The sequence below is a fragment of the Papio anubis genome, chromosome 11, assembly GCF_008728515.1.
Source record: "Papio anubis isolate 15944 chromosome 11, Panubis1.0, whole genome shotgun sequence".
Taxonomy (NCBI): domain Eukaryota; kingdom Metazoa; phylum Chordata; class Mammalia; order Primates; family Cercopithecidae; genus Papio; species Papio anubis.
Window position 1 is genome coordinate 114830232 of NC_044986.1, and position 23183 is coordinate 114853414.

General features: G+C 45.4%; 1 protein-coding gene across 38 annotated transcripts in view; it reads right to left on the reverse strand.

Moving 5' to 3' along the window:
* CELF2 (CUGBP Elav-like family member 2) overlaps positions 1–23183 on the reverse strand; it is an 861437-nt gene that overhangs the window by 81472 nt on the left and 756782 nt on the right. For 36 of the 38 annotated variants that reach the window (XM_017944501.3, XM_031652715.1, XM_009213961.4 and 33 more), the window contains one exon: positions 4521–4569. In XM_017944501.3, the coding sequence (XP_017799990.1) occupies positions 4521–4569 (49 nt within the window). Of the gene's footprint in view, positions 1–4520; positions 4570–7284; positions 7310–17463; positions 17517–23183 lie in introns of those variants that run through there. The other 2 variants (XM_021943926.2, XM_021943927.2) reach the window with 2 other exon arrangements.

Here is a 23183-nt window from a genome sequence, read left to right on the forward strand (position 1 = left end):
CCTTCCATGATACGATGAGAATGGGTTAATACTTTAAATACATGGGGTGACTTTTTTAAGTTAGGGGAATAGAAACTTCATTAAAAAAAAAAAAATCCCTAATTGTAAGTCTGTGCTAACACCCGGGTGTACAATCTGTCAAAGTCGCACCTGGATTTGGGGCTGCCTGAATTAATTAACAACTTTTCAATGTGTTAGTGCTAACATATGGCATTTAATTACTGCCTCCAAATCTGTGAGTCTCTCCACTTTGAATTTCAAAATTATTTCTTCATCTTCCAGTGAATTAGAAAGTGACTGGATGGAGCCACTCCATGATCCCTATTTTTAATGGAGGCTTTGCAGGTCTGCACCCTCTGCTGACAATATTTAGTTATCTCGACTCCTGCTAGCTCTGAACTTGACACATGGACACTGGAGGTTTTGGAGGCCTTGAGAGAGAGACACACACAGCAGGCTTAAGTGACACTTCTGGGTTCGAGGCGTTAAGGACCCCCAGCAAATTGTGAGGTTGGAGGGTAAAAGCGGGATGGATGGATTTACGCTCTGTATATAGAGTAAAGACAACAAACAACTCCCCTTGTGGCAAGAGGCAAAGACATCAGAGTGAGCACAGCTCCAGCCTCTGAGACCCACAACCAGAACGAAAGCCGCTTCTGTCTGTATCACTCACTGCCAGCCTAACTTCAGCAACTGCTTGTGACTTTCAGTACTGCACAGCTGGTACCTCGTTGGGCACAGCAACAGAGGAGCAAAAGCTGGATGGCACAGAGAATGAAAGAGAGTAAGTACGTTTCTGCTTGTTTATGACGGTGCGTGCAATCCACACCTCCTCAAATGCCCTGCCTGTCCCACCATTCGACTTTCTGCAACGGAAAAACAAGAAAAAAGGCGGATTCTGTTGAAAGGTGGGTGGTTTCCTCAGTGTGCTCCTCTTAGCAGCCCCAGGAGTTTTTCCTTCTCCAGAGTGGGATTATTTTCCTTCTGGACAACCTGGCCCTGTGGGAGCACGTGGACAGGAAACACAATGCCGCGAGCTTCCATCAGTGTGCCAGAGGCTGCAGCTTAAAACAGAGCCAACTAAAGGGCAGGTTATAAGAAGCCATGGAGACTCGGGAAGTCTGCTCAGTGAAATCCCAAAGTGCGGGGCTGATCTGAGCGCAACCTAACGTTTCGGGGCTCACCCTAGAGGTTTCCTCTCTCAGAATCGCTCGATGGACAAAAGCTGCCAAGGGTGACTGCTTTTCTGGAGTTCACCTGTCCATCACGAATTAATCCATGATTAGCAGCTCCTTCTTGCTCAGCAAATACAAAGTTTTAGAAATCTGAACACAGTGATAATGAAGATAGTAAGTGTCTAACTGTGATGAGCCCTTTGTGCTATCCATAAATGTCAGCAAACTCAATAAAAGTGCAATTAGAGCTCGTTATACTTCTTTCAAAACTATAGGAGCTATTTAGAGCAACTGAGCCAAAGCAATCTTTGTGCTCTTTGAGCTTTAGAAGCTATGCTTACCTGTCAAAAATGCCATGTGGAATGAGAAAAGGCTTGCAGCTTTTATCACTCGCTTTAGAAAACTACATATTCCTCCTGATTCCTCAATCAGGTCCAAAGAGAACCTTGAAACTGTTCATGTCTGTGCAAGGTGAGGTTCCATTTGGGCCTCTAGAAAGAAAAGCCCTTTAAAAGCAGCCTTCAGCGCATTTATATTTTTGGACTTTTCTTACCGAAAATTCAGAAAATGAAGGTCAATCCACAAAGCAAAGGGAGAACTGGCTCAACTAGAAGGCTTGGGGGTTTTCATTTGTACATACAGAGCTATGCTTCGGTATGAACAGCCCAGGCCTTGACAGGCCAGCCTCTGCCGCTCAGAATGTACTGAAAAGGCTGCCTCGGTGAGTGGAATCACAGTGTTAACTTAGCAGAACTTAGCACACTGGATACTTACTATGTGCTGGGTGCTATGCTGAGCTCTTTACAGATGTTAACTTATGTAAACCTCAAATAACCTTGTAAGATGGGCCTTACAAGTGTTCAGATGACACCACTGTAGCCCCCTCTCACAACTGAAGAGACACGGATGCTGACTAAGGTTAAATAACTTGCCCGAGGACAAAACCAACAAGCGTGGAGTCAGGGGTCAAATCCAGCCTTCTCCAAACAGTTTGTAACCGCTACCCTAGGCTGATGCTTGAAAAACAGCATTTTCACATAACCGTCTCATCCTAAAATAACGGTGCCCGGTCCTCCTTGGCTTCCGTGATCATGCAACACTGGGTGTGCCCATGACAGTTTTATTATGTGCTGTGATTCTAGACCCAAAGCAAACATGATTCTCAGGGACCAGGGTGGACGCTGGACAGAAAGAGCAACAAAACACTGTGCAAACTCCTGGCAGCTGCCTGTAGAAAGGGTTCTCTGAGGCAGATGAATACCTGCACAGCAGAAAACGCAAAAGAAAAATACCCCTTTGTGTTTCAGTACTGGGATTTTTCAAGTCCAATGTTTTCAGTTCAGCTCTCTAATTTGTCAAGTTTCTATAACTACAACCAAAGGTTCAGAAGTGAGACAAAACCTTTTCCACAGCCTTTTACTCCATGGTCCTTGTCCTGACACTGTTTAGAGTATTACGGAGCCAAAGGCAGGGGACATTTCTCGGTGGCCACACTCTCTGAGATGACCGGCACCAACAGGATTCACCCCAAAATACAAGGGTCATCCCTCCTGTCTCCCACCAAGGAAGTCAGACTCCAAGCACACGCCTCTGGAGCACAAGCGCTGAAAGGAGCCCGCCCGGGGGAAGTGGTCGTCTTCCCAGGCCGGCACGCTCCGTGGAGAGCCCGCAGAGGCCAGGAGACCACCTCCGGGTGTAAACAGGAATCAGCATTTCATAGGAGCATTCAATCATTACAGAGACTGTTACAAACATCTTATTGGAGTCTTGGGCTAGGGGGAAGCCAACTTAGGTGAGACAGTTACCATTAATTCCATTTTCACAAATGTGGAGATTCGGGTTCAGTGTTTCAGTGACTTCTGGATACTAAAATCAGTAGACTGAATGTCAGTTCCACAAGGTCTGAGGCACAGTCTCTTGGGGTCTTTTATTCTTCCTTTTCCTATTCAGTGCTGCAGCCCCAGCCCCTAGCAACGTGCCTGGCACATGGTAACTGATGAATGAACGACTGGTGGCTGCAGGAGCGGCACAGCTCGCTCAAGGGGCCACAGAGCAGCAGCGGATTTGACAACTTCTGGTGCTAAGTGTCATGTTTGTAATAAAGCAGTAGAGAAAAAAAAGAATTAACCCTAAGTAAAGTGCAGGGCTGAGGAGACGACAGTAGTTAAAGCACCAAAGCCCCCTCCTAGAGAGAGAAAAGCTATTTTTAAATTTTCTTTATTTATATATCTATGTTGCCTAGGCTGGCCTTGACCTCCTGGGCTCAAGGGATCCTCCTGCCTCGGCCTCCTGAGCAGCTTCGACTACAGGTATGGGCCACTGCGTTCTGCTGAGAGCTGAGAGAAGAAAGCTCCGACAAGCCGGGTGCTGGCAGCACCATGCCATGACTTGGAATTTTCTTCAAAACTTTCTAGTCTGTGGAGAAGCCAGAAAACGGAATGCACTACAATTAGCAAAAAATACCTTGTGGAGAGATTTAGAACCCAATCATAATTTCCATTTGCAGATATGCAGATCTCTAAGTGCATGGCTTCTGCCCTGATTACTAATTAATGAGGTGCAAAACTGCCTGTTGGAAGGAAACAGTGCTGATTATGTCAGTCTTATGGGACAGAGCCGCTCTCCAGTCTAGGATGGTAGACGATTCTTTTAACATACATTTCAGTAAATTAAAAGAACAAAACAGGGACAGAAGGTTCGTAGAAATGAAACAAAAACTTAAAGAGGGAAATGTGGCTATCAACTCTCTCGTGTCTCGAAGAGGCAAAACCCAATTATTTATGGACCTCATCAAATGCAGATTTTTGCACCAAGTGTACGTTGATTTAATCAGCAGATGGAACTCTGAATTCGGATGCAAACGCATCAGTGCAATTTAGAGAAGAGTACAATAAGGCACTCTCCAAGTCCAAAAAACACATGCAAAAGGTAAAAAAAAAAAAAACCGACCCCACTCCCCACCCACAGAAAGATGGCCTAATTCTTCATGGGCAACTCCCTTCCTGCGGATGTCCTCTGGATCTCCAGGAGATGCCCCTGTATTGCTTTGTTGGATGAGACAGGAGCCAAATGCTACAGGGTCCCTATACAGGACAGGTCCCAAACAGAAGGACACAGAAAGCCACTGCTTGTAACATACATCCTTACGCCAGAGATCAACGGGACAGGAGAGAGGAGAGTGGAGAGTGCATTCCTTCAGACATCCAGGTCACAGGGAGGGTTCCTGGCGCAGCGCTCTCTGCCTTCTAGAGAGAAAAGCAGCCGGGCCAGCTTCTCCCGCCCCCAACTGACTTTGTAATTTAAAGCAGCAGATATTATTAAACAAGACAGTTGGTTACCACCTACCGTTTGACTTTTCACTATCTGCAGGTTTCATCTGAATGGGATGATGCATCTAAAAACACAAAAGTGAGAAAGTAAAGGCAGATTGAACAACTGTAAAAATACAGAAATCTGAAGCAATTCGATTACTGATACTGTTTTAAGGGCACATAAGTAATAACAAGACTTCTCCCAGGTAATATTAACTATGTTAAAAAGCAAGCCTGTGTTTTCTGTTCAGGAATCAAACCCTTTTTAGTCACGGGACCCTGTAACACAGAACGTATTTAAAAGCTTGGGCTCTGCTGTCAGACCTCAGTTTGAAACCTGGTTCTGCCACTCAATATGGTTTCTGCCTCTATGTTATAGGCAATTCTGCTTCTGCCGTTTGTTACAGCTATGCAGTCTCAAGCAAGTGTCTTAACTTCTCTGAGCTTCGGTCTCCTCATCTGTGAGATGGAGATAACACCTGAATTGTAAGGCTGTCAGAATTAAATGAGAAAATACATGTAAAGTGCTTCATAAGTAGAGGCTAAGACGTGTTGAAAATAACTTAGCTATTGTTATTGTATCATTATAAAGATTATTATAAAATTAAATCATGCAGGATTTTCTGGCCAGCCTATGTTTGTCACATAGGTTTTTCTTAGGTCTCATGAGTAATTTGAAGAGCTAGCAGTTGACTGACTTCGGTGCCAGTATATAATTTTTATTAAATGCTAATACAAATACAGAATAGGAACACAGAGCCACTGAAGAATGGAATGATGGAAGGAAGGATGGAGAGGAGGAGGGCGGAAGGGAGGGCGACGCGCACATTCCCATCATGTCCAGTACATGACCGGAGTGGAAAGGACTTGAGACAGCAGGGCCGAGGTCCTGAGCTACAGCAGACCCGGGGGTCCCATGGCTCTTCATAAAGTGCCCATCACACCCGCTGCCCCGTCTGCAGAGCGTGCTCCAAGCACAGAATGCCGCCACCATTTCCAATTAGAATCCATTCCCCAAACCACCTCCAAAGGTCCTCCTGCTTTACATTTCATTGCACTCCAAGGAACACAGAAGCCACAGGGGTGGATGGAATCACTGGCTGTGCAAATGCTTTTATTATAACGGGTCCCATTCTCTCCGAACCTTTCATTTCCCCAGTGGACTTCCATCGCTTGCAAGCCACAGCTCTGGGTTTTATCTAATTTAAATGAAAGGGAAATGGCACTTGGCTCTGCTACTTTCATCATGGGAAATTATTATCAGGCAGTCAGGATCATGTGCACCTAATGCCGGCCCGGGTCTTCAGAACAGAGGAGGAGGGAGAAGAAAGAGGCTAAGGGAGCTGCCTCTTCAAAAGCAGGACAAGTCACCTGTGGAAAGCCATGAGTTGGGCTGAGGAATGTGACCTCTATCCTACAGTAATGGAGAGAAGGACTAGTAACATGCCAGGGGGAGATGGGCAGAGTCTTTGAGCAAGTGATCCTCCCAGCATGCATCTGTCTGGTTGTCCAACAAGTATGGAGCAAACAGCTACTGTTTGTCAGGCTCTAGGCCAAACACCGGGAACAAAGGCCAGTGAAGAAGGTCCTCCCTTCAGGTGCTCAGTGTGGCGGGAGTGGGACGGTGGGCGGAGAATGGCAGGGGTGGGATGGCGGGAGAGATGCTGAGCCCTCAGCCAGTAAGCACCCTGGCAGGCGCGTGGGGAGAGGCAGGACAGAGCCCACAGGATTCCAGAGATGTGGGACTTAATCCTGCCTGGTGAGGAAAGCCAAGGCGGCATCTGGGCTGAGTCCTTGGACGTGCCAGCAGCAAAAGGGGACTGCCATGTGAAACCCATGGGGCAGCCCTGCAGTGACCCAGTAAGCGGGAGGGTGACAGTTCCCTCTCACAGGGAGCTCCCAGTGTGAGCATGGAGGACCATGGAGGACCATGGGAAGGGCTGTGAAGGTGGGCAACGCCCAGCTCTCAGAGGGTCTTGCAAGCTAAGGAACTGAAATTTTGTCTGAAAGTATGTGGTCAGGTACAGAAGAAGAAACAAAGGCAACAAGATCGAAATTCTTGAAAAGCCATTTTGGCTGCAGTGTGGAGGATGGACTATAGAAGAGAGACACAGGCAGGGAGGACAGTTAAGAGGCTGCTGCCGCAGGCCAGGGAAAACTGGTAGAGGCTGAACTCCATGGCGACTGGCTGGTCGTGGGCATGATGGAGAAGGGGAACTCCAGGTCTGTACAACCAGGTGACGGTGGGATGATTGCCTGAATGGGGAAAACACGAGCAAAGAGTTTCAGAGGCGGCTGAAGAGCGCAGGTCTGGACATGCTAAGGTTGATGTGACTGTGGGGTGCAGACAGAAGTTGTAATCATGGGGCTCAGGCTCGAGAGACGGGCCAGGGCCACACAGAATGTTCCTCAGCGTGGCAGTGAAACCACAGGTATGTGCAAAGCTGTCAGCGAGGGAAAGAAGGGTGCAAAGAGCTGAGAGCTGAGGACAGAACTGCAGAGAATACCAGGAAAGAGGAGTCCAAGGAGGGCAGAGCAAGGGGCAGGAGGAGCTGCTGGAGCAACTGGTCCCATGGCAGCCACGAGAAGAGGAGTTTCCAGAATGAGGGAGTGGCCGGCCACAGCAAACACTGTGAGAGGCCAAAGAATTTGGATTTGGCAATAAAAAATTCTTCAGGGGATTTATCAGAGTAGGTTCTGTGGAATGGCAGAGAACACCTGGTCATGGGAAGTGGAGGGGAAAGGAGGAGGATAACAGCGGATATGGTGAATGAGGTCTTCTTCTATTTTGAGATCACCTGCAAAGGGGGTTCAACAGGAAGCTCAGTGGAGGATGCGGGCCACCCATCTGTCCTTTCAAGACAGGAAAGACTTGTACAGGTTTATCTGCTGAGAAGAGTCCGATGAGATTCACAGGTTCAAGATACGGGACAGATGAGGTGAGTGCACCTACATTATGCATGGGACACAAAAATGAAATGAACATGGCTCCTGCCCGCAGGGAGCGTGCAGTCCATCATGGGCGTTGATACGCGTCCACATAAAAAACAGGGACAAACAGAAGAGGAGCGCAAATAGAGCACTGTGAGCATTCAGATGCATCTGTGAAATGTGTGGACGATGGGAGGTGGAAATTCGGGAGCAGCAAAAACAGAACCCCTGTACTCTAAAGCTGTAAAGGACCCTGGAAGTCATGCAGTCAGTGCTCTCGGCTGACAGGTATGAAGGGAATAAGTGACTGCATAGACACAGGTGGTTAACGACAGAGCTGGGATCACACAAATCTAATATCTCCACTCTTAATCTAGTGATGCCTCCCCTAAACCACACTGCTTCTCCATAAACTGTCCCATGTGGGACTTGGCCATAGGAGCCTTCGATTAAGAATGGGATGCTGCACTCACTGAAGGGGGCAGACACACACTCGTTGGAAGGCACCTGCGATATCCCCTTAGGGGGAAGTAATCTTCCCTTCCCCCTAACTCCTGTAGGACCTGATCTCTGTAGCTGCATGACTCGTATGACACCAAGATTGCACGCTTAGCATTCGTGCAGCTGCTCAGAGAATTGGCTTGTGCTGTCCTAAGACTCTGCAGAAGGCTCAGCAAAGCAGCAGCAGTAATAACTCAGCTACTGCCACTGCACACCTGAACTTTGTTTTGTTCTTTCCTGGGCTCAGCAGGGGAAAAATCAACTTTGCAGAGCTGTGGATGGTCAGACCATGGTGAATTCTGAATAGATGGTCACCCCACTTCAGGTATGTTTCTGAAGATAAACTAGATAATGTATGCAAAGCATTGTGACCTTCTTAGAGAAAGGTGTTCAATCAGGACTGTATTAATAATGGCTCATTACCATGAACAGTTCATTTGAGTTACAGATTTCTGATCACATACAAGATGTAAATGTCAAGGAAGACAAAAAAAAAAAAAAATGGGTGGGAGGAGTCATTCTCATAATACTGTTTCACTTTCTCAAAATCTTCTGACTCCTAGAACTTCGGGAGATTTCTTGAGTAGTGAAGTTATTATAAAAGAGCAGACATTCTAGTTGAAAGTTTTAAAGTATAAGGATGGAAAAAGAATTCTTCCCCTGTAACAGAAATGGTTTCAATGATTTGACCCAGTATGACTGCTCGTCTATTCACGTGTTCGTTTGCACCAGACACTCCATGTTAGATGCTGGGAAGAGGAGGATGAGAAGGGGTTCTCATGGTGATGGAGCTTGCAGTGTGGTAGAAGGGACAGATACAGCAACTACTTCCTGCAGCGTGATAAGAGGCGTGCTAAGAGCTGTAGGGTGTGAACTCGAAGAGACACCAGGCACAGATGGAGGAAGGACACGCTGGGGAAGGCGTCTCACATGAAGCTATGTCTGCATTGATTCTCAAAGGATCCTCATGTTAACCAGAAGATGTGGAGAGGACATTTCAGGGAAAAGAACAATTTATTTGGAGGCACAGAATAAGAGAAAATAGGCCCTACTGTTGATCAAGAACAATGATATGATATCCTAACCAATACAGGAAGCAACGGAAGCTGTCTTTTTTTGTTTGTTGGGACGGAGTCTCACTCTGTCGCCCAGGCTGGAGTGCAGTGGTGCAATCTCAGCTCACTGCAAGCTCCGCTTCCCGAGTTCATGCCATTCTCCTGTCTCAGCCTCCGAAGTAGCTGGGACTACAGGTGCCCGCCACCACGCCCGGCTATTTTTTTTTGTAGTTTTAGTAGAGATGGGGGTTCACCGTGTTAGCCAGGATGGTCTCAATCTCCTGACCTCGTGATCCTCCCGCCTTGGCTTCCCAAAGTACTGGGATTACAGGCGTGAGCCACGGCGCCCGGCCAATGGAAGTTGCTAAAAAGAACATTCACCGAAAACAAGACACCTAAAGCACAAGACTAACAGTGAGGAATATGTTCATGGGCTGGACAATTTCAAGTAAAAAGAAAACAATGCCCATCTACTCACTCCTTAATTAAAACCATCCTAGGTGCCGGGACAGGCAGCTGGCAGTCACACCCTCAGCACCCTTCTCAAGAGCTAATGATGAAATCGGTGGGGTCAGAACCACTGCTTCTCAACTGCTTCCCCATGACTAGGGACCCTGGCCCTCCCCGCTGCCAGAGTTAGATGGGGCTGGAGGCAGGATCTCATGTTGTGCCCTGCACATGCCTGCAGGTCCCAGCAGACAGCAGGAGACCAGGGGAAGGCCCAGGTGAGGTGCTGGTCACTAATTCAATCTACCTACTGTGTGGCTAGGGTCAGGGCTGAGGCTAGTTCCCAGGGGCTACCTCCTTCCTCCGTCTATGACAAGGGAGCACACGATCTTCCAGAATTTTCGCAAGGAGTCTCTGAAGAGATGTGTGCTAATTAAACTGAGGCTACATCTCCAGCCGCACAGAATGGGAAGTTTTAATTCAGGAGTATTTTTTAGACACAGTATGGGCTGTGTCTAAAAAAATCTTCAGTGGTCTGTGCTGTCATGAGCTGTCTATACTGTCCGATGAGTCTAACAATTTTACAGACACCAGCCTCTGACTTTACAGAGTGCTTGTCCTGAGTCATGATGAAAGAATTAATAGGTCTATTACGTCTGTTCATCTCAGTTGCACTTGCAGCAAGCTTGGAAGATAGGAGATCTCCGGTCCTCTCACGCAAGGCTGCAGCATGCTTGCAGGGAAACGGCAGGAGCATGAGTTTTGGAAATAGATCCTGTTGACGGGAGTAAATGGGACTTCACGCGTTTCTTCAAGTTCACATTGCTCTCAAGAAAGGCTTCTAAATCCACTCATTTGAAGATTTCCTTGACGGCACATGAATTTTTAGAAGTTTTTTTTTTTTTCCCCCCCAGAATAACACGTTGCCTAAAGCCGCACGTTAAGGTACTGGTTAATGTCGTGGTCTCTATTTAACCCTATTTGTTTAAAAACCAGTGAAACATAGCAAAAGGGGAAATTTCAAGGGCTCCTTCCCTTCCTTCCTCCCAGGGAGAAGGAACTAGAGTTAAGTGTGGTCCTCAGAAGGCATCTGCTGAAGCTCTGTTGCTCCTGTGTACTAAGAGTTGGCGTCCTGTGCACAGTGAAGGTGGAGCCCGCGGAGAGAAGCATCTCGGTACACGGAGGTATGGTCCTTCAGGGGTCTGCTTGGGCTTTCAGTGAGCTGGAGGTTCTTGAGGACAGGCCCCTGTCTCATTGTCCCTTCTACCCCAAAGCTAAGCTTCTGCACCCATGACTGCACACGGTGGCTCAGTTCTTACCCAGCACCAGTTGCCACCGACGCCTCCATCCCTGTCGCCCTGGTACGAGCCATCTGTTGGTGGCAGACCACACACACCCAGCATCAGGAGTCCCCCTTCGTCCCACCTCCTGGGGATAAGCGGCTCGTGGTCCTCCCACCTCTTCTCCCTCCCTACACACACAGGGTCCCGGCGTTGAGTGGTCCACGCTGGTCTTCACCCTGGCTGGCCCGTGACTGGGCCTGATGCCCCTCACTCCTGAGTAAGCTGACCTTCGATTCTCCACACAAGGGCCCAGCTGTGACTCACGAAAATGAAAACGAGAGTACGACTTTGGAGCAAAGCCATTTCTCAAGTCTGAGGGGTAAGTGCACACAGCTCTGCCAACAGCTGTCACCACCTGGTGCCGCTGCGAAGCTGGCCACGGAGCAGCCGCACTCAGCAGCCACGCTCTCCGGAGTCGCTGCTATGGACACAGTCTCATGGGGCTCTCTGAAGCCCTCTGCCTTGGTGGGTCTCTGCTGCAGAAAGGGAGGGTTCTGAGCCAGCACAGGCCTAGTCTGGAGACAGAGTCCTGGGGGAAGGAAGCGTCTGTGGGCAGGGGGCACAGCTGGTCCCTCACACATGGGAGAACTCATGTTGGAACTTGTTTAACCCCAGCCATCACCAATTGATGAGTTAACCACCTTTAACATGAGATTCAATAAAACATGCCATTTTTAACCTGAAATGGGTTTTTACAGAGTCACTGTTACGCATCTCATTATTAAACCCATCCTAACCCCTCAAGAGAGCAGCCGTGCTAGCACATATTATAAGCCTATTGCCCATAAAATATTTAAAAGTAGAGAAAGGGATGGAAAGAAGTGGATTCGCGAAAGAGCTATGTACCAAGTGAGAAAATGAAAATATTCTGGCCAGTAAAGACCCACTGGTATTTTTCTTTCATTCCATGACAACACAAAAATCATTCATGGAGAATACTCGTGTCTCGCTTGTATATTAACTATGAAATGCCAAAGGCACCTGTACTTTCTGAATTTTTCTCTAAAAAAAATTGGGAATGCTAAAAACAAGTTTTAAAAGATTTGCCACCAATGGAAGGCCCATCATCCCCTCAAATGAAAGAGAGCATGCCCCGCCACGAGACCTTCTATTACATAGGAAGGCGCCCCCAAGCCACACAGGTTTGCCTGTCTCCCTCATGAGTGACTCTAATTCCAGTCACTGTTCTATTATGCTCCTGATAGCAGAGATGGGGAATAATCAAAAATAGCTTTAGGGATGGTGACTTAGTTAACATCAATGACCACTAAACAAGAACCTTCACATTAAAAAAAGAAAAAAAAAAGTAACACTATGGTAAACTTGCTAAGATATCTTTAATAGAAGGACATCTCTGAAAGAATACAGATGACAAAAATAATCTGTCAGATCAATAACAAGCAGCTGGCCCAGCAGGGTGACTCACGCCTGTAATCCCAGCACTTTGGGAGGCCGAGGTGGGTGGATCACTTCAGGTCAGGAGGTTGAGACCAACCTGGCTAATATGGCAAAACTCCATCTCTACTAAAAATACAAAAATTAGCTGGGCATGGTGGCGCGCACCTGTAATCCCAGCTACTTGGGAGGCTGAGGCAGGAGAATCTCTTGAACCTGGGAGGAAGAGGTTGCAGTGAGCTGAAATCGGGCCACTGCACTCCAGCCTGGGTAAAAGAGCAAGACCCTGTTTCAAAAAAGAAATAACAAGCAGTTTTTATCACTGGGACAAAAACTGCATCTGGAGGTCATAACTATTACTGATAAGTGGAATGGAACCTTTAGATAATTGCTGTTAACACAGAGGATGCCTTCCCCCCTTCACCTTCATTCTTGAAGCACCTTCACTCTACAGACTCTTTATGCATGGTAATTAACTGAATTCTGACAACAGCCCCAGAAATCGGTACCTATGAGGAACCAAGGCAGAGAGAGGCTAAATAACCTGGCCGAGTCAGACAGCAAGCAGGCGGCAGAGCAGGGATTTGAACCCAGGTCTGTCTGGTGGGAGCGCAAGCCCGAGGCCTCTACCCCATGCTGCCTCTCATGTGCATCCACACGGTTGTGGTGCAAGCAAGTTTGGGGTTTCTAAGAATCTGCAACATTACCGTAATTTCCCTTTTCCACACTACACATGAAGATTGCCTCAATTTACACGCTTCTTTCCAACGAGAAACTCATACTTTATATGTGCATGTCATTAACCTGTGTGTTTTCATATACACATACAATGTTTTAACAATTGGCTCAAGAACAAAAATTATTGTTTGGGTTTTATGAAAAGGGCAGGAAAAAAAGCTTAAAAACATGCAATGAAAATAAAAAAATACATAGCTTTAGAGTCAGGCCAGGAAACTATAGCCCCGGCCACTTTGCCATTCGACTAACAAGGACGGAGTTAAATCTCTGTTCGAATCCAGAGGTTCAAAACTCAACACAGTGGATTAGACTCTGAGGTGTCTTTCACAGGGCCAGCTGTCTGAAATGTTCTACACAGATGCTGAGAAGCAAACTGAAGAGAAACAAGATTAGGATCAGTCCTTCTGTGAGAGGAAATAATAGTTGTGAATCACTGACATTAATGATCTTACATTTTGTGGTGTATTCACTAACTGACACTGCAAAAAATACACTGGAATCTATAAAACCAATCAAAGCGAAGACCACTCATTGTTGAGTGAGCCAACATTCATGTCCAAAGGCCCTACTATGTGGCTTTGTGTTAACTGCCTGGATTATGCAAGGTCTATTTATCTGATTTGGAAATTTGGGAAAACACTGTTACCCTCTGAAGATACCAATTCCATGATGGAGGCAGAATACATGGCATTTACCTAACCTCTGAGTATCAGCGCTATTTCAAGTTGTTCTTTTATGTATCACGATGAACACATTAGGCATACAGCAAACTTCTTTTTTTTTTTTTTTTTTGAGATGGAGTTTCTCTCTCAAAAACTCCATGTTGCCCAGGCTGGAGTGCAATGGCGCGATCTTGGCTCACTGCAACCTCTGCCTCTCGAGTTCTAGTGATTCTCCTGCCTCAGCCTCCTGAGTAGCTGGGATTACAGGCACCCACCGCCACACCTGGCTAAGTTTTTGTCTTTTTAGTAGAGACGGGGTTTCACCATGTTGGCCAGGTTGGTCTCGAACTCCTCACCTAAGATGATCCACCTGCCTCGGCCTCCCAAAGTGCTGGGATTACAGGCACGAGCCACTGTGCCTGGTCAGAAAACTTCCAATCACTATTTGCTGACGTGGTTTTATAAAAGTGATCTAAGCCAGAAAAAAAAAAAAAGCAGATTTGAGTTTGATAACAATAAAGAAACATAAGCGATCCTTCTCTCATATCCCCTTCTCCCAACCAGGGGAAAAAAACTACAGTGGAAATAAATTACAACTTTTTCCTGAGAGCCATGATATGTGTGACACGCTTAAAACACTGAAGGCACAGTAAATGCCCACTGCAGTTGTCATCGTCCTCGTCTTCATTATTAGTTTGCATCGCATATGAGTTTCCCTGAGGGGAAGGAGAAAAGGTCCTAACTGAAAGCTAAGAGAACACACTGGAAAGAATGGCCTTTCTTGGTCACCTGGGATATATACAGCTAGCAGTGCTCAACTCCATATGCTACTAATCCAGCGATGGAGAAAAACTACAGACCCCAGTATCTGATTTGGGCTTATCAGGCTCCAAATGAGCCTTTGTGCTGTAAAGTTACCACCTACTTACATTTCCATTGAAATCGTACACCAAACGGGGAAAACCCAGCAATATCGCCATTCAGTTCTGGCAAAAAATAAAATAAAATAAAATATTGCAGGAAAACTAGATGACTCTGGGTGGAATTCTGTGAAGGAATGTGGAGTCTGTTATGGTGATGAAGTCATCATTTCTGACAGATGACTCTAATCGGCTGTCAGACAGCATTCCACATCCCCATCAGTAACTTGGCATCCTACTCAGCCTGTGTTACCTTCTGTATATAAAAGACATACCAAACCAGAGAAGGTACAGCCTAGCATTTATTACATTCATTAGCTATGATTAGGTTCTGTGTTTTCATCCTAAATAATAACACAAGCTTTCATTTTCCTTTATTTAATCTTAAAATTAGAAGAAAAATGGATGGCTTAAAATAGGAGGCATGGACCATGAATGAAAAATAACGGCTATGATCAAAGCGTGAGTGTGCCGCCTTCAGAAGCACTGCTACTCAAAAATATGGCAATCTTTTCTTAGCTTAATTTTTCTTAGAAACATTTTCACTATATTAGTGATAAAGATGAATAAACTGATGCCGTTTTTTAACCTTCCCATTAAATGTGGCACCCAACCAGCTATTATCTCAGTAGAAGGTATTGTTGTCACTGTGTTTAGCAATGTCATTGTGAACAGGAAATTTCTTTGATAATACTGTAGTTCTTCCCTCTATGCCACTGCACCTTTGTGATATAAGAAACAATGAAGCCAGTCAGTTGAGCTCCCAAATAAATGCAAAGCAAAGCTAGCTTTATTTAAAAGTTTATACCTAGGTTTGTCTAGAGTCCTCTGCTTACATCTATATGTTTTAATAACAAAAAACTAGAGGGCATAAAACAGTTTTTGAAAATGGAGATAAATGGAAAGATTCAATGTAAGAAAAGCCTTGTAGGATTATAGTGCTGCTAAGGCTGCACGATGACAACTACAATTACAATGAAAGACCACGAGAATTGTGTGCGACACTCAGAAGATCACAATCACTACTGATTAATGAGCTCAAATTAAGAGAAAGGTAGGTAATAATTTTCCCTTATCACTAAGTGGGAAGTATACTGACATCTTCTCAGCCATGATTCCTTTCTGACATTTGTCTCTGCCCGTGATGCTGCCTGTGGCCTCAGTGCTCACTCAGCCTTCGGTGTCCTCCCCAGTGCCAGCTGTTGTCAGGTGGGGCTCACTGTGACTCAGTTCTCAACATCCTGGGAATCGGGATGAACAAAGCCCCCAAAAGCCAGTGAGTGGCTGACCCCCAGCCTCCCTTGTAATCCTCACCCAGCATGGAGATGCTTGTGGGGCTGAAGCAGCCCTTGCACCTGGGTCCCTAGTGTCCATTTTCTCCTTGAGGACCTGGTACCCGTGCTGGCCTCAAATCAGAAACAAGTCTCCTCACCTGGATCTTCTGAGCCTCTGCAGGGCTCGACTCTGTCCGGGCTGATCTCTCACACTGATTCCCAGGATGACCTACTACTCAGACTCTTCCAGCCATACCCCTGCCTCACCCCATAGGAAATGACCTGCATCTGGGTACCCCACAGAGAACCTGAGAAGCTGGACAGAGACCATGGCTTACGGGGCATCAGTCCCGGGATGGAGGCTGCTCTTCCAGCTTCTCAGACCTCTCACCTAACACTCTGGTGTGGCTCTAAATTTGCTTAATTTTCTACCCCTTGAAATCATCAGTTTAGCTCTCTCTACTAATTTCTTTCCTTCTCATAGACTTTTCTATTTCCGCGGCTACAGCCCTAGTGAGGTTTTCATTCCTGCTCACCTGGATCCCTGAAACAGCCTCCTCACCAGTTCTGGTCATTAAATGGCCTTCCATCTTCTACACCATTGACTTCTTAATCTGTCTAAAGCTGAGTCTAGAAATTTTTCTCCCCCACTCAAAAACTTTTACTTATCTGCCAAGTTAATATCCAGCTCCTTGGCATGTATGTCAGGGAATTCTATGCTTTGACCCCCAGCTCCCTTTTCAGGCTTATTTTGCATTATTCCATCACACTCTCTTCTAGTGGAATCAGGCAAACCCCCTATTCTGTGTTAACTTCTGCTGTGTGTTTATCCACACAATGGCACAATGACCCTCTTCATGCATGTACACACATATTTCCTTTGCCAATATAACTGTTCTATGTTTATTACACAGAAACATCTATACTTCTAGTTAGGCTGAGTAATTGTGAAATTGCTGTTTTTGTAGTTTTAAAACATGGGTTAATAGTGACCGTTTCATATGGTTCAACCTTATATGCTGCATACCAATGAAACCACATTCTCTTCTTTTTCAGACAACTCATTAAAAGGTCCAAAAAGTTCCATTTTTGTAGACTCTTTCTTTTTTAAGGTTTGGAGAGCTATCCAGTAATTCATCTGCAGTATTTACTAGTTTCAAGTTAATTCAGTATTTACTAGTTTCAAGTTAAACAGTGACTTGATGACTTAAAACAACACTACCCTCTAAACCAACCATGGAATTGATGAGTGTTTCGTGTACAATGCAAGGCATCCTTCATCCACTCCAGGCAGCTTCAATGCTCTGTTAATGTTATTGATGCTTATCCAGTAATCTCTAATTTTCTTTGAACTTTAAGACAATCTAAAGCCACCACAAAAATACCCCTCTAACAAGCAAATCCTTAAAATCTCTGGTTCAAAACTAACTTGGAAAATTTAAGCCGACTGTATTTTCTCTTGAACCTTCTGACAGGATACAGGCATTTCATGAAATCAATGGAAAAGCACTATTGAATTTCGTATTCTAATGATCCTCCCATAGCTTAGTTTGTGAGTCCTGAGTTGTCTGAGTTGCTTTGCCAGCCACGTTTATTAATTAGTGTCTAACATTTCCACCTCTCTGCAAGTTGCAACCTCTCATAAAAAACGTATGATTTGATTGGTTTAGGAATGACAACTTCATTTACAACAGACACATAAATACCATACCTCACTTGGCATTCTTTTCCATTCATTTACCTCCATGGCCTTTGGGAGTTGTACTGAGTGAATGAAAACAGATAACTAGCGTAATTTCCCATTCTTACTCACATTTAAGCAAAAATGATTAAATATCTGTGTTTTTTTCCTTTTAAACAAATGAGGCTGCCTCCCCAACCCCCCAAAAAAATTCTCTCCTAAAAATAAATGGCAAGTTTTACAAAATGCCTTAAGGGCTATTTCTTATTAGCCATGTTTAAAATGCGAATCCATTAAACATCTGAGCAAGACATCAGATATTGTTTTCAGCAGCTACATTTATTCATCTCATCTTCTACAGCAGTACTAACTTTGCTTGGTATTTTGCTAAAGAAAGAGCTCTCCTCCAGTGTTGCTCAGTCTTCATGAGTTTGAGTTTAATTTCACTCATTTTGATTTCTACCTTCTACTCTAATGTATGAGATCGTTCACCAACTTTGGAAATTACTGGTTGGGAGAGCTGAGGGAAATTATGACTGAGTGCAATTGTTCTATAAATATGCTTTATCCTCAAGTGCAATCTTTTAAAGAGTCAATTCAAGGCTCAGGCCTTCAGATACTACTGCATGTAACCGAAAGTGAAATGGCAAAGGTCACGCAGATGAGGAATATGTGAGACAAGCATGTGGGAGAGATTTTATGTTAAGGAGTAAAGCGAGAACCCTTTATTGCCAGCACTTGACCTGTGGTGACACAGCTTCTCCTTTCATAATTTCTAACAACTGTGGACATGTAGCATTTAATGGGGACTTGCGAAGCTTGGCTCTTTGTGTTTGCTTTGTAGTGGAAAGAACATCACAGAATCGTAAGGTCTGAGTTCGAATTCTGACTCTGCCCATTGTAAGTATGTCAGTCAAGTCACTTGACCTCGTTAAAACCTGGCAAACTCATGTCAGAAGCAGGGATTGTATCAGAAAACTCACTGCATCATTGTGAGAACTGAATCAAAATATATATGAAAATACACAGTAAACTGTAAAGTGCTCTAAGATTGTCAACTCTCTTCTTCATTCACTTAAGGATTATAATTCGAGTAAAAAGTGCCTTTTTAACTCTGCATGGCTTCCAATCTCTACTGTGTTTGTTGTGTGTGGAGGGTGGATCTACCTAATGGAAAGGATTGCGATGGGGATGAGGGGATCCAGACCTCCCTCCCTCCTCTCACCCCCCCCCACCAGTTTGTAAAAAACTTGAATTTTTTTTATGTTGAAAGAGTGTCTATGAATAAAAGCTGTTCTTGAGAGTTCATCTATTCAACAAACATATGTCCAGCACCATCTATGGTATGAGGCATTAAGCCGGGCTCTGACAATGTTCCCTCTCAAGGAGTTTGGACCTCAGAACAGGAGTGGCTGAGATGTCAGCAATGGAGGGGAATGAAGAACAGCAGGTGACAGGATAAACTGAAGCGGGTGACACAGTAGATTACAATGAAGCAATGCTCACCTCTACCTTCCCAGGATAAGACACCAAATGCGTGTGTGGTATCATACAGCTGGGACATAGCGTATGAGCAAAAATGTCCCAGAGGCTGAAGAAAAAGGTAGCGGCACAGTATAGTGTGTGAGTGTGGGGGGTGATGTAGAATTCTGGTACACCCACCTCCCCCATTCTAGAGATCTATAATACCAGCAAGCATGGTGATTACAGGGATAACCTCTCAAATCCTCTCACCCCTGCTGTGCCTCTATTATTCCTAATGACAACTGGTGAGTCCCAACTTGATAAAGAGGGAGGAATTCTAGAGGTGCCATTAAGGTAGCATCCTGGATATCTTTGCTGTTGGAAGTGGCAGGGTGGAAAGTTGAGGTGTATGTAGGAAGAAGGGATAAGGAAGACCATTTCTTGCTTTTGGCCTTGGCTGACCCACCAATTCACTCAAGATGGGCAATACAGGAGGAAGACCCGGTTAATAGTCATTTTAGTACTGGAATTTCCTGTAGACCAATTGAATGGATCTGTTCAACAGCAGACACTGGATATCTAAGTCTGGGGCTTAACAGAGAAGTCCGATTTCAGATAAACATTTGGCAGGCAGCAGCCTGTAGAGGTAGCGGAAGCCTGGAGAAGGGATCACTGGGATCTAAAGAAACCATGCGGCGTGAGAAGAAAGCAGTGAAAACAGAATCCGGGGCACGTCAGCGTTTAAAGGGCAGTATTTGATCACACCCTTTGCTTGCAATCTCTAAAAAAGTACACCCAAGTTCCTGTAGCTGAGGAGAAAGTGTTCATTTCTCCTGCGTGTGAAGGCACACGGCTTAAGGTGTCTGTTTCTCTTTTTCCCTCAGTTCTGCTCCAATCCAGGCTCTTCAACATTCTGAGCTGTAGCCCAGGCCCACTCTGCCCTTTCAAAAATCATTGTTGGGCCTGGATAGCTGGTGAATTTACTCTTTCATTACTTAGAATTTTACTGAATTCTAGGAAGGTTTTCTTTCCCGGTAAAGCTTAATGTACACTGGACATGTTTAATAGCCATATTACAATGAAACTTAAAGAGCATGCCATGTTTAGAGAACAGAGTCAAGATAAAATGCCTATGAACACATCCAAGGAGTCCAAGCTACAGCATCTATTAACCAAATGCTGTCAAGAGGCTGAAGATCAGTATTAAACAAGATGCCGGGATGCTGCTGTGGGAATTGGGAACCTGGCATAATTGACTCTGATAGCCTCACGACAGTCCCACCACATATGCAGCATGCTCTGCCATCTTTATTCTCCCATCCATGAATGTGGGCCATCTCCTATCCATGAATGTGGGCTATCTCCTATGAAGCAGATTATGTAAAAATACACAGCCCAGTGTGTCCTTGAAATCCGTACCATGCATTTCATCAACAACGTCAAGGCACATCTCAGGAGGAACTACAAAGATCACCCCAAGAACTGAAGTATCTTCAGCACTGCTCTTTTCCTTCTTTCTAAGCCATAGGAGATTTTACCATTTGTCAACTGGACTGAGTCCAGAGCTCATTTCCACTAATGAGTGGATGTTGTGATTGTGACCACTCGGTCCTGTGGCTGTGTGAGTTACTCACTTCTGATTCTATTATTTTTCCCCCAAGACCAAGGGTGAAGGAGACTCAAGTCACCTGACTCAGAGACACAGTTGTCACTGATGAAAAAACAATGAGGTTTATGAGTCTCCAAAAATGTGTCACTGAGAGACAGAAGCTATTTTTTAGCCTCAACTATATTAACTCAGCTCTAATCTGATACTGAAACAAGAGAAACGAGTACAGGAATGTGAGAATGAAAGACAGCAACCGTATACAAACTAAGTAGACAGGATTTTCTTTTTTTTTTTTTTTTCCTGAAGAGTTAAATCATTTGGTTGCAATGATTTGGAAAAATAGACACAATGTGTGTCTTCTGTAAGTCCTGCAGGAACCCTGGTCCTTTTTATCTTCCAGCTCCACATACTCCTTCCGGATCCCCTTCTCTGCTCAGGGCTGACACTCCATCAAGCTGATATGATACCCTAGCTTGTCTCCTCCTCCGGGTGTATGCTCTCTCTTGTCTTGCCCCACTCTGCTTCCGGTTCCACAAGGATCTTCTCATCACTTTGTTGCTTCTTTGGTCGACCAACTGCAGCTCACTCTCTGATGCTGGTCTAATAAGTAGCAGCTGCTGATTTAGGCAAACGCTTACCATGGCAAGTTCAGGATTTATGCAGCAACAAATGATTTTTGTCCTTACAGACTACAACCCAGGATGTTTGTTGTACCTACAATAATTAGGAATAACCCACAATGTGAAAAACTTCTCCAGATTCACAAGAAGGAAGAATGAAAAAACAGGAACTCAGAACTCATTCAAGGGGAAATCTTACACTGCTCAGGGGCAGATGACATTCTTTTTAAGCCTCCCAAATTGCAAAAACATACATAGACCCAGCATCCCTCATTATGCAATAGTATATTCCACTCTAGCATTCATGTGGTAGTTAAATTTTCTTTGTCAGCAAAAGTCTCTCAAGCTGTGGATAGCAAGAGACACAGGGTAATAAATGCTTTGTTTTCCTGGTAAGGAATTTCAGGTCTGTGAATGACGAAACAGTAGGACTCTACACTCCGATGGTTTCTGCAAGGTGGAAATGAGCTGCTGAGTATTACAGATTAACTCTTTGTGGCAGAAAATTGTTCCTCATGCTTTAGAATTAGCTTATTCTGGCCAGAAAAACTGTGCTTAAAATAGCAGCATTTCCATTCATCCCCTTACAGTCTGACACATATTAATTCTACGTAAGTCCCATTCAGAGATTTCCCACAATTTAGAGGGTGGCTGGGAGGGAAAAATCCAGTTGCTCAATTGAAGATGCTGGAAAACCCAGCACATCCTCACATCTCCGTTAACTTTCCCACTTCCTGTCCTGCAGTCAGGCTGCCCCACTCCACCCCACCTTCAGAATGTCCGGAAGGAAACAGGGAGGGCGGCAGCCTCTCCAGAGGATCTCTCTTGACCTAGGTACTCAGAGGAGGGAACACAGCAACCCATACTTGTGGGAAGTGTGCGTGCACACACCAACGGGGCCGCCCTACAGCGTACCCTGTGAGGGACTCCCGGGAAAAGAGCACGGAGAGGCCTTGTTCTCCAGAACGGCACTTCTCAAACTTTCTTGTGTACCCATGTCACTCAGGATTTAGTGTTTTCAATTTAAAAAGAAATTTTAGGCCGGGCGCGGTGGCTCAAGCCTGTAATCCCAGCACTTTGGGAGGCCGAGACGGGCGGATCACGAGGTCAGGAGATCGAGACCATCCTGGCTAACACGGTGAAACCCCGTCTCTACTAAAAAATACAAAAAAACTAGCCGGGCGAGGTGGCGGGCGCCTGTAGTCCCAGCTACTCGGGAGGCTGAGGCAGGAGAATGGCGTAAACCCGGGAGGCGGAGCTTGCAGTGAGCTGAGATCCGGCCACTGCACTCCAGCCTGGGCTACAGAGCGAGACTCCGTCTCCAAAAAAAAAAAAAAAAGAAATTTTAAATTTTAGTTTTTCAGAGTGAGGTCCTGACACACAGATGCACTGTGAAATGATGATCACAATCAAGCTAGTTAACGCATCTGTCACCTCACGTGCTTATCTCTGTGTGAACGTGTAGGACCCAGGGATCTAGTTCAAATGCAGGTCTTGGGGGAGGGCCTGCAAGGTTGCATTTCTAACACTTTCTCAGATGATGTGACTGCTGCTTGAGTACTAAGACTCTGGTGTACCTGTGTGAAGATGATCACCAGGTCAGAGTGAGTGCCTGTACATCCAGATGAACAGTGGAAGATGAAAACAAGTTATGTCACCACCACCTAGCCCTTGGGGTCAATGATGATTCATTCTCTTAACACACGTTCTAAAACTTGCCTGCACAAGGGAATCATTTGGGGAGCTGTAAAAATACTAGGCCGGCCATGGTGGCTCATGCCTGTAATCCCAGCTGTTTGGGAGGCTGAGGTGGGTGGATCACTTGAGGTTAGGAGTTCAAGACTAGCCTGGCCAACATGGCAAAACCCCATCTCTGTTAAAAATATAAAAATTAGCTGGATGTGGTGGCACGTGCCTATAATCCCAGATACCTGGGAGGCTGAGGCAGGAGAATCGTGTGAACTGGGGAGGTGGAGGTTGCAGTGAGTAGAGATTGCGCTGCTGCACTCCAGCCAACAGAACAAGACTCTGTCTCAAAAAAAAAAAAAAAAGAAAAA